Here is a 12,017-nt window from a genome sequence, read left to right as displayed (position 1 = left end):
ATGTATAACAGTTCTGATATGTGACAAGTTTACAGCTGAGAAAAATCAAATTTATAAGGAATACTATGTGCCTTATTGTCATTGACTCTTCAGTATAATGTGGTATTTTAAATTATATTCCAAAGCAAGACAATCATGTCTGTTAGCACGTATTTTATTTTTAATCCAAAAAAGCTCATAATGTTCTTCTAGTAAATTAACAAGAATAAAATTCATGTATCAAACAAATCTTTTGCATATTCTGTATAATTTTTTTGTGGCAATTAATGCTCTGAAATGTAATTGCAGAATATTAATTGTAATAAAGAATTAGTTATATTGTAATGCAAAGTAGCTCTGTTTCTTTTCCTTCATAAATTTGCTTGTCAAGAATAATTTGTAAGTTATGCTGACAAACATTTTCACTTTTTTGTCTATATAATTCGTTATTTTTTCCCGTTGGAATAACCACATTTGTTTTTGTTTTATATTCAACTTCAGTTTCAATATGTGGAATAAGTTTGAGTGTTATTTTCTGGAACTTAAAGGCTCTGTGTTCTGTTCAGTGCATGATATCAGTGTTCTGCATGGGTAGGGCCCTACCAAATTTATGGCCATGAAAAACGAGTCATGGACCGTGAAATCTGGTCTCTCCCTGTGAAATCTGTTTTGTGTGTGTACTTTTACCCTATACTATGCAGATTTCACGGAGGAAACCAGCATTTCTCAAATTGGGGGGCCTGACCCAAAAGGGAGTTGCAGGGGCGGGGTCCCACGGTTATTTTAGGGGGGTTCGTGGTATTGCCATCCTTACTTCTGCACTGCCTTCCAGAGGTGGGTGGCCGGAGAGCGGTGGCTAGGGTTACCATATTTCCACAATCAAAAAAGAGGACACTGGGGGTGGAAGCCCTGCCCTAGCCCCGCCCCTGCCCCACCCCCATCCACTCCCTCCCACTTCCCACTCCCTGACTGCCCCCCTCAGAACCCCAACCCCCCCTGCTTCTTGTCCCCTGACTGCCCCCTGCTGAGAACCCCCCACCCTAACTGTCCCCCTAGGACCCTACCTGTCCCCTGACTGCCCCGACCCTTATCCACTCGCATCGGTGGCAGGGTTGTAGAAATTTTGGTGGTGCCCAGAACCCCCCTCCCCACCTGCCTAAGGCTCTGGGAGGGGGGTTGGGTGGGGGGAGGAGGTCTAGGGTGCAGGTCCTGGGCTGGGGATTAGGGTGCAGGAGGGGTGCAGGGTGCAGGCTCTGGGATAGTTTGCCGCTGGGTGCAGGCTTCGGGCTGGGGCAGGGGGTGGGTGTGCAGGAGGGGGTGAGGAGTGCAGGCTCTGGGATGGAGTTTGGGGGTGGGAGGCGGTGCAAAGGGAGGGGGTGCAGGCTTTAGGAGGGAGTTTGAGTGCAGGAGGGGGTGTGTGGGAAGGGGGAGGGGGTTTGGGAGGGAGTATGGGGATAGGAGGGGATGCAGGGGTGAGGGCTGTGGGTCTGAGGATGAGAGGTTCATGATACAGGAGGGGGCTCAGGGATGGAGCAGAGGATTAGGGTGTGGGGGGCTGAGGGCTGGGGCTGAGGGGGTTGGGGCGTTGCAGAGGCTCAGGGCTAGGGTGGAAGGGCAGGGTAAGGGCAGCCTGTCTTCCCATTAGTGGATGGGGGACGCTAGGACCCGGGGGCAGCAGACAGCAGTTGCTGCTGGCTCTGGCAGTACAAGCAGTACAAGCAGGCAAGGGAGAGGCAGGAGGGGGGCAGGGAGGGACGGACGCGCGGACTGGGGGGGGCAGGTGGAGGCCAGGGACCCATCCAACACTCCCCCGCTCCCTGACTGCCCCGAACTCCCCTTACCATTCTGGCTCCACGTGTAGGCAAAACATGCTGCCCGGTGGGTTGGTTTGTGTGTTACACAGGGCTGCAGACAGAGGGAGGGGGGAAGCAAGGGACGGCTCTGGCTGCTGGAGGCCAATGGGAGTGGCTCAATCGGCCCAGTAGCCGCACTCTGCATGGAAGGGAGGGAGGGAGGCCAGGGAGAAAAAAACCCCGGACATTTTAACCTTGTTACCAATTCCTCCTGGACGGCTATTTAGAGACGCAAAAGTCGGACGTGTCCAGAGAAATACGGTGGCTGTTGACCGGGCACCCAGCTCTGAAGGCAGCACCCCGCCAGCAGCAGCACAGAAATAAAGGTGGCAATAACATACCGTGCCAGCCTTACTTCTGTGCTGCTGCTGCCAGTGGCTCTGCCTTCAGAGCTGAACTCCTGGCCAGCAGCTGCCACTCTCCAGCTGCCCAGCTCCGAAGACGGTGCTGCCGCAAGCAGCAGCAGCATGGAAGTAAAGGTAACAGTACTGCAACCCCCTCTACAATAACCTTGCAAACTCCCCTCACAACTCCTTTTTGGGTCAGGACCCCTACAATTACAACATTGTGAAATTTCAGATTTGAATAGCTAAATTTCCTATGAGTATGAAATTGACAAAATGGACCGTGAATTTGGTAGGGCCCTATGCACGGGTTTAGGTCAGTGTAAAGATGAATAGTTAGGTCTGTTCCACACAATGCTGTTACTGATAAATCACCATGCACATATAAGCATGTTTTAAATTAACATTAAGAAGCAATATTAAAATCAAATACAACTTTAAATACATCAGAAGCAGGAAGCCTGCCAAACAATCTGTGGGGCCATTGGATGATCAAGATTCTAAAGGAGCACTCAAGGAAGGCAAGGCAATTTCAGAGAAGCTAAGTTAATTCTTTGCATTGGTCTTCATTGCAGAGGATGTGAAAGGGATTCCCACACCTCAGCCATTCTTTCTAGGTGAAAAATCTGAGGAACTGCCCCAGACTGAGGTATCAATAGAGGACCAGGACAAGGACCAGATGGTATTCACCCAAGAGTTCTGAAGGAACTCAAATATGAAATTGCCTACATAACTGTGGTATGTAACCTATTGCATGAATCAGTCTCTGTACCAGATGACTGGCGGATAGCTGATGTGACACTGATTTCTGAAAAAAGCTCCAGAGGCGATTCTGGGAATTACAGGTGTTAGGCCTAACTTCAGTACCAGGCAAATTGGTTGAAACTATAGTCAAGAACAAAATTATCAGACACATAGATGAATACAGTATGTTGGGGAAGAGTAAACACAGCTTTTATAAAGGGAGATCATGCCTCACCATTCTATTAGAATTCTTTGAGAGGGTCAACAAACATGAAATTCAGGAACCTGAACTGGTGGATTATTGATACAAAAGACAATAAATTGCTCCATTGACTAGTACTCAGAGGCCAATAGAAGATGATAAATTCCATTAAAATTCTGGAGAAGAAAACCAAACCATCTTGAATAATGACCTTTTTCAGTGTTTGGTGATTATTTAAAAAAAAATTAAACAAAGCAGGAAGGAGAAGTTAATTAGTACATGTATAAACATAACTTTCCATATGGTCTTCACAAAAGTTCTTCATTTAGGATACTTGTTTTACTAATGATGGTAAACGGACTATGGCCATTTATATATGTCTAACTGAAGGTAGTTTCTGTCAAAGTATCCTAACCTAAGAAGTGGGTCATTAAAGTATTCTATCCCTGATAGATGAGTTGCATTCAGATAGGAATATTCTATGTTAGAACTATAATGAAATATTTTCAAATTAAAATCACTATTCTTTTTTAATCCTTAGTTGATGTATATAGGCATGATTTGTAAGATTTAAATATTGTGATAAATATATTGAAAAATGATATTATAATCAAGTTATATAACATTTCTAGTAAGGACACACTTGAAAGATGACACTCACAATCATGTTTAAATTGACAAGACTATTGAAATAAAACATGGAGAATATATCTTGGCATAAGGGACAGAAAGCCCAGGTAGCTGTGAAAAGGGGAAACACTTAGTATACCTCTTGCAGCTTCCCCACTTTTGTAAGCATCTGTGCCTTGACATCAGGGAGACCTGCAGCATTAAAACTATTCTGACATTAGCTACCTATGTTAGCAATATCACCAACTCTTGCTCAGAAAGACTGAGGGTCTTGTGGACCAAACCCCATTAGTCTATGATGGTTGAGTTGTTGAACTTCAAGTGCCTTTACAACTTTTCCCTTTCCTGTTTATACACTTCTTGTCTTGTATTACTTTCTTCCTGCCCCTCAACTCTGCAAACAATTCTAGTCTCAACTGCCTGCTTTGCCCACAAGCGTCTTTGCACTTCGTTCCATGCCATTCCTTACACATGAACTCTCATTGTGAACTTATCTGTAAGGCTGCTAACCTCTTCTCCTTTGAATCCCTTCCCAAGACTCAACTCTGCCATAATGCCTACAAAAAATCTGGCAACAAAAGATGGTGAGAAATTGTGGGAGGGACAAGTTAGCCACCCATATGAACCAGTGTGGGAATCTGATACTGAACCTTGAGAGCTATCATTGCTACACATGGACACTGCAACAGTGCAGTGGACTTCACCACCACATGCCTTGCTCCATTACTGTGCTCCTGCATTCTTGTGGTATGATGCTGCAATGATTGTGTTCAACTTTCAGCTCACCCAAGACATTCCACTTAGTGCTGTGGGGGAAAAGGCTGGTGCTAAAGTCGGCACTATCAATCAATGAAAAGTTTCCTTCTTCAGACTGTGGTGCTATACAAACTGGTGCCAAAGTGAGCAGATCCCTTTATTTGAGGCATTGAGACCTGCTAGGCTCCTGAATGGAACTTTTCTGGCCCTGATAACTTTTGTGAGAAGTGAAGTAATTCGGGGTGGCTGGCAGGTAACAGGCTCCTGTTGCATAGTGATCTCTCCTAATGCACAAAGAATATATTCAACCAGTTCTGTTGCATCAGCAGTGTTTGGGGAGAGTGGCTGACATGGGTGGAAGTCATTTTTGAAGTCCTTGAGTCTTACTGGAGAGGCTGCAGTGGGAAGGTGTAGTGGTAGCCTCCTTTGTTGCTGGCTGTTTGGTGGAGGCAGTGGATGTTCTTGTATGGCCATCAAACATTGGTGAGATGGTCATTCACACCAATCAATACGAGAAAAGACCTATGGAGACACTGTGACTCCAGATATTGGCACCTCTCCTTACAGTAGATAATGGATGTGCCATTAGTATGTTGCTCGAACACTTCACTGGTTATAGAATTGGTACTGTTGTTATATAAGGCACAAACTGAGATTAAACTTGTGAGGGACATAAAGGGTAACAAGAAAACATTTTACAAATACATTAGAAGTAAGAAGAAGACGAAGAACAGGGTAGGTCCATTACTCAGTGAGGAGGGAAAGACGACAACAGAAAACGCAGTAATGGCCGAAGTGTTAAATGCCTTTTTTTGTTTCAGTTTTCACCAAAAAGATCACCAATCATTAGATTAGTAACATAGTGAATATCAGTGTAAATGGCCTAGTATCTGAGGCTAAAATAGGGAAAGAGCAAATTACGAATTACTTCCATGTCTACACTACCACTTATGTCAGCAAAATTTATGTTACTCGGGGGTATGAAAAAATACCCCCGAATGACATAAGTTTCTCCGGCATAAATGGTAGTGTGCACAGCTCTGTGTCGGCGGGAGAGATTCTCCTGCTGACATAGCTACTGCTGCTTGTTGTGGGTGGTTTAATTATGTCAACGGGAGAGCCTTCTTCTGTTGGCATAGAAGATCTTAAAGCAGCGCTGCTGCATTGGTACAGCTGTGCCCCTGTAAGGTCTCTAGTGTAGACATAGCCGTCAACAAGTTAGATGTCTTCAAGTTGGCAGGGCCTGATGAAATACATCCTGAAATACTTAAGGAACTGAGTTGAAGAAATCTCTGAGCTGTTAGTGGTTATCTCTGAGAACTTGTGAAGGATGGGAGAGATCCCCGAGGACTGGAAAAGGACAAATATAGTACCTATCTATAAAAAGGGGAATAAGAAGAACCCAGGGAATTATAGAACAGTCAGCTTAACATCAGTACCCAGAAAGATAATGGAGCAAATAATCAAGCAATCCATTTGTAAGCAGTTAGAAGATAATAAAGTGATAAGTAACAGCATGGATTGGTCAAGAACAAATCATGTCAAACCAATGTAATATCCTTCTTTGAAAGGGTAACAAGCTTTGTGGATGGAGGGGGGAGTAGTAGATGTGATATATCTTGACTTTAGTAAGGCTTTTGATATTGTTTCACATGACCTCATAAACAAACTAGGGAAATATAGCCTAGACACACCTACTAAGGTGGATGCACAACTGGTTGGAAAACTGTACTTAGAGAGTAGAAATCAATGGTTCAAAATCATGCTGGCAGGTCATATTTAGTTGGGTGCTGCAGGGACCTGTCCTGGGTCCAGTTCTATTCAGTATTTTTATAAATGATTTGGATAATGGCATAAAGAGTGTACTTATAAAGTTTGCGTCTCATACCAAGCTGGGAGGGGTTTTGCAAGAGCTTTAGAGGACAGGATTAGTAATCAAAATGATCTTGACAAACTGGAAAAATGGCCTGAAATAAATAGGATGAAATTCAAGAAGGACAAATGCAAAGTATTACACTTAGGAAGGAATAATCAATTGCACAAACAAAAAATGGGAAATTACTGCAATAGTCCTAAGACAGTCAAGGATTTTGGGATGATAGTGGATCATTACTATAACAGTACAAAATTAAAATTTTGTAGCTACAATTACCATGGTCTTTTTAGGTTTGTGGAAACAAATTCCAAAGTTACACCCTAACAATATTGGATATATCATATTGTAAAACATGAGGGTCTTTTCTCATCTGAGCCTTTACTTATTTCACAAAAAGAAGAACAGGAGTACTTGTGGCACCTTAGAGACTAACAAATTTATTAGAGCATAAGCTTTCGTGGACTACAGCCCACTTCTTAATTTGTTAGTCTCTAAGGTGCCACAAGTACTCCTGTTCTTCTTTTTTGCGGATACAGACTAACACGGCTGCTACTCTGAAACTTATTTCACGTATTTTTGATCTTACTCATTAATGCAATGTTATTGAAAAATGCTGTATGCTTAATAAGACCCAGCCTTTATGTTATTGTAGTAGAAGAGAAACTGTTCTTTACCATTACATACCAGAAGGTCTAATGTGGTGACAAAAGATGAATTGAAAAGATAAAATGAAAACTATTTGAATCTGAACGTAATGCCCCCATGAACTAGATTTTGTGTGTGTGTGTGGAGGGGGGCATTTAGCGCAGAAATCAGTTTTCTTTATTTTTTACCTTTTGAAGTCCCATGCTGCTTTTGGTTTTCTGAAGATTAGACGCCACTATTCTGTGATGTCACTGACACTGTTGGTTGCAAAGATTCTTCTGTTATCTGAGAGTAATGCAGTCGGGACTACCTTCTGAACCAGGAATTGCTACAGCATTTTAAAAAGGGGTTGAAAACCATTTTTTAAAAAGCAAAGCAATTTCTGTGCTCAGGACTGCCCATCCCTACCCCACAGAGTATGGTTAGTAGCGGTCAGACAAAACAAAATCTGTGACATGTTACCCTCCACAATATCTGCATGATTAATAGGGAAGAAACCAAGAAAAGGCAAACTTAGGCTGAGCATCAGAAAAATCTTAACAGAGGTACTTGTCCATGGAATAGCTTTCATAGAGAGCTATTGGAACCATGCAGCCTGAACCTGCAAACTTAGACTGGCCAAAACAATAACATATTGTAGGGAACAGTCCTACAGAGACCGAGAGATGGGGTGGATGACTTAATCCATTGGTGGTCCATGGAGCTACATCTGTCCCTTTGAATTTCCTTTGAATCATGTGTCCGTTTTCAAGCCATGACACTTCTTATTATTGTAGTCTAAACTAGGAATCTCTTAATGTTTCCAGAGGCTTTTTGACATGCTACAGAAAAAGAGCACCTTCTGAACCTTGGGTAACTGCTGAATGATAAATGTGTCTTTTGTGCAAATTGAACTGTGATCAGAATTGCAGGTGGCATCAAAATTAGAGGGGTAGCAAGTACATGGGACACAATAAAATTATTAGATCCCCTGGAATGATTAGCAGAGTGGTTGCCACTGGCAACAGGAGGACATTCGGCCCCTTTGATATGAAAGAATGCCTATGGAGAAGGAACTAAACAGAACAGACACAAAGTGAGGTTTTTTACCCACGAAAGCTTATGCCCAAATAAATCTGTTAGTCTTTAAGGTGCCACCGGACTCCTTGTTGTTTTTGTGGATACAGACTAACACAGCTACTCCCTGATACTTGACAAAATGGGGTATGTAACTACAAGCTATACCAGTCATATTGAAGTACGTTTTTCATTGTTTCCTAATGCTACTTTTTCATGTAACCAGGCACTAGAGTTGCCACACAGAATGGCTGAATTTGGGTCTGGGAGGTTGAAAAGGAGTGATACATGAGCACCTCAGTATTTAGACTCATTAGCTCAGTCTTTATTATGAATAACTTCTTTGGTTCTGACCTACCACATTTTCATACTCTCACCCAGATCTTGAGAATTTAGCTCAGAACTGATTTTTAGCGTCAACATTACCTTTAAGATGATGGGAATTGTTGATGCAATGACAATAGTCCACTATTGGGAATGTACGTACAGGAGTAAATTAAGTGGTGTGTAATGGTTTCTACCAGTCTTAAATTTAGTGTGTGTTTGTATGTGAAATAATACATAACGTGCAAATGTATACAAAGATTTGTTTTAATAATACTACAGTTTTTTGTAAATCTTATCTTTCTTTTCAGTCTCTTGCTGAACAGGCCAAAGCTAGATTGCAGTTGGTTCTTGAAGCAGCTGGTAAGTGATACTACATAAATATGTAATATAAAGTAATAATTTTACTGCATTGTTTATAATATCACTAAAATGAAACCTGTGTCCCAGCTGATTTTGCCCCCCTCACTTTGGCAAACATTGAATCTTTTCCCCATCCTTCTCCCACTTAAATTTCTAATTAGACCAAACAAATGTGGCTTTTCTCATTTGTATACCATCGTCGGCAGTGTCTAAATTGTTCTTGGATATGGAAATAAATGTGTGATATTTATCTGCTGCAGAAGAACTAACGTGAATTTCAAATGTTTGTGCTGTCATGGTTCTGGTTTTTGTTTCTTTTATGGGTTGCAGAAAAAGTGTGTGTGGTGGGGGATTTTGTAAAAACCTTCTTTAAAGAGGTGCAGATTCTAGGCCTGAACTACATTTCTGTGCCCTGTTAAAGGTTCTCTTAATTTCTGCAGTATCACATTGTCCTAGACATGCAAGAAGAAAGATAAGACACAAGGAATGAGGTTTAATTAGGCCACAGCTTTATTAACTGATCTGTGAGCTATCTGGCAATAACTTGTACAGTGCAATCTGTTCAATGTGGTGGAGGACTGCTGTCATCCCTCCACACCTGGTCCTATTACGGTAACTCCTACAGCCCTTCTCATGTATGAGAGTTAAGGGGCTGAGGAAAAGGGGTTGTCTCCTCACCGTACCAGACATTAGGTGCACCAACACTGTTCTCCAGCTGCTTTGGAGGATGCCCTCCCCCCGAGTCCACTTCCAGTTCTGGCTTATCAGGGAACTGGACCCCTATTGAATGAGTATCTGCGTTGGACACATGTCATCAGAGGCACCAGCAATTAGCTTGGCTGACTTTGCCTCAGCCCTGCCAGATTCCCAGATTGTTAACCATTCCGTTAGAAAGGTGTATTATTTCTTCCTTGAATAACTCAAGTGTTGGTTATACAATTTTGCGATGGGCAATCACCAACATTTCTGTCTCCCATAATTTAGCCACTTGTCAATTTATCCCTCTCATGGCCTTGTCCGCCTGTGAAATCTTTGCAGCTCCCCTGCCAAACCCTCTGCTGTGGCATCTCATGCCAATTATAGTTACCCTGACACGACTCCTAAACTTTGTCCTATCCCTTTACTGAATCTCCAGATTGTTTCCCCCTAGCTGCACACTGATCCATTCACATGACTCCTCCCTGACCAATGAAAATATAAGAGGGCATCCGCTGACCTCGGAATGTGTTCCTCCAACCAACTCAGAGCTGCTGCTGGTCCAGCACATAATGGCTCCCAGACCATTGAAAAGGGGCTCCTCCTTCCGTTGCTCAGAAGACAATGGGCTTCTACAGAGCTCCTGACTCTCCAGCTACACACCTACCTCTCCACCCCTGACCACAAGAAGCTGGCTCTTGTGAGGGGGGAAAAAGACAGAAACCCTCTGCTGCTTCTGAGACTATGGGGATGCATTTCTCAATGCTATTTTAATACCTGGAAAATCGTACTTTTGCCTACTGGTTTTGCCCTTTTATGCATGGCAAATATGGCCTTATATTTCTTCTATTCAAAAATCAACATGGCTACCTCTACTAAGAATTAAAATTGTACTTAATATATTGGATTAGGAGGGATGACAAAGGCAAGAGGTGTCAGCAGTTGATGGATTAGTTCTGGGTCTGTGGATGGGAATTCCTGAAGATAGTAGTCAGAGCACTGGGGGTTGTATGATGGCTGTATGCTTGTAAAGACTATACAGTCATTATGCAGATCAGTCCTTCCTAGTCAATAATAGCATAGGGAATTCCATAATAGAAAAGTGCATGAACAGTTCTGCGGCTGTTACTGTACAGTGCCCCAGTGCTCTGACTCAGGCAATTCTGTTTCAGTATCCTCATGGACATGCAGGACTTTGGACATGTGTGAGACAATTAGAACACACACCTTAGAGAATATTAAATTGTTAATTAGTGAATATTTTAAATACTACATCTCTGGGTAAGAACCCATTTTACTTGGGTATAAATTCAGGTGGTGAACAGTATAAGGGGTCCAAGTTATGGTGTTGTAGCCTGAAAATTAAGAGTTCTCAGTGAAGCTTTGTAAGCTGCTCTCTAACATAATTATAAACAATGCAACTATAGCTAGATTTAATAAGATATCTTATTTCCATTAAATCAACAAAAGATATCAATGATTTTGTAGTACAGATGCAAATAAAATAGAAAAAATATGTAAATATTAGTAAGTATGCACAAATTACTCTGCTTCGAAATACTTGTTTTGTGTTCCATTTTGCTTTTAGCACAAGCATATACTTTTGTTAAAAGCATAAGATCAAATTTTCACAGTGGCCACTGGATTTGGGTTCCCCAATTTTTCGGTGCCCAACTCAATACCTGTGTTCTGACTGTCAGACATCACCTGCAACTGTACTTCTGTAAAACAAGTAAAACAAGTACTAGGTGTCTGAAGTTGGGCATCCAGAGCCAGAGGCTACTTTGGACATTTTTTCCCTAAGATTTTGTTTTATATTGCAGAAGAGTGTTGGTGAATATTTTCATTGGCATTTGTTTAATAATTTCAATGAATTGAATGTTGTTCATAGGTGTTTTCCTTGATTCCTTCAGCATTTATGTAGTGTACTCAAAAAGGGCTAGAACATTCATATGTAATCATATCTGCAATTTTACTGCAATCCTACGTAGTCCCTAGACCTTACACTTTGTTTTTTTTCCATATACAACTTTTTGTTGGTTTTAGTGCACAAAAATAGGAGAACTTTCAGAATTTCTTACAAATGTTATCAGTAAGTATGTATGTTGCGCAATAATTTCAGGTCTTCAATTTTAATTTGTATTCTCCTATCTGTTTCATAGATTTAATTGTAAAATATACTTTACAAGTAATCAATCTTTTTTCTTCTTCCTTTTGGGGACCTTTTTTTCTAAAGGGAAGTACTACTTTCAATATTTCCAGCAAATATTCACATTTTTCAATAATACAACTAGCATCTTATATTTCATAGTTTCAAATGTATGCATAAATATTCTCCATATCTTTTAATATGTCTTTGAAGCATATAATTATAAAATAGATGTGACAGCACAGACCTCAAAAAGTACAATTTGTTTATACTACTCACAGCTGTCACACCTCATTTTTTAATTTAACACCTTGAAAATGTATTAACAATACCATGAGTTGTATATCATCATGACCTGGGTCCTGTGGATTTCAAGAGACATTTAAAATGGTTGTGACAC

The 12,017-nt window shown here is 41.5% G+C and overlaps 1 protein-coding gene across 1 annotated transcript in view; it reads left to right on the top strand.

The window, feature by feature from the left end:
• RSRC1 (arginine and serine rich coiled-coil 1) overlaps nt 1-12,017 on the top strand; it is a 337,138-nt gene that overhangs the window by 167,347 nt on the left and 157,774 nt on the right. Inside the window, 1 exon segment of the mRNA XM_005286996.5 lies at nt 8,721-8,772. Coding sequence (XP_005287053.2) covers nt 8,721-8,772 — 52 coding nt within the window.

The sequence above is a fragment of the Chrysemys picta genome, chromosome 9, assembly GCF_011386835.1.
Source record: "Chrysemys picta bellii isolate R12L10 chromosome 9, ASM1138683v2, whole genome shotgun sequence".
NCBI classification, from domain to species: Eukaryota; Metazoa; Chordata; order Testudines; family Emydidae; genus Chrysemys; species Chrysemys picta.
The sequence above is the reverse complement of the archived record's forward strand: the minus strand, read 5'-3'. Positions and strand labels throughout refer to the sequence as shown.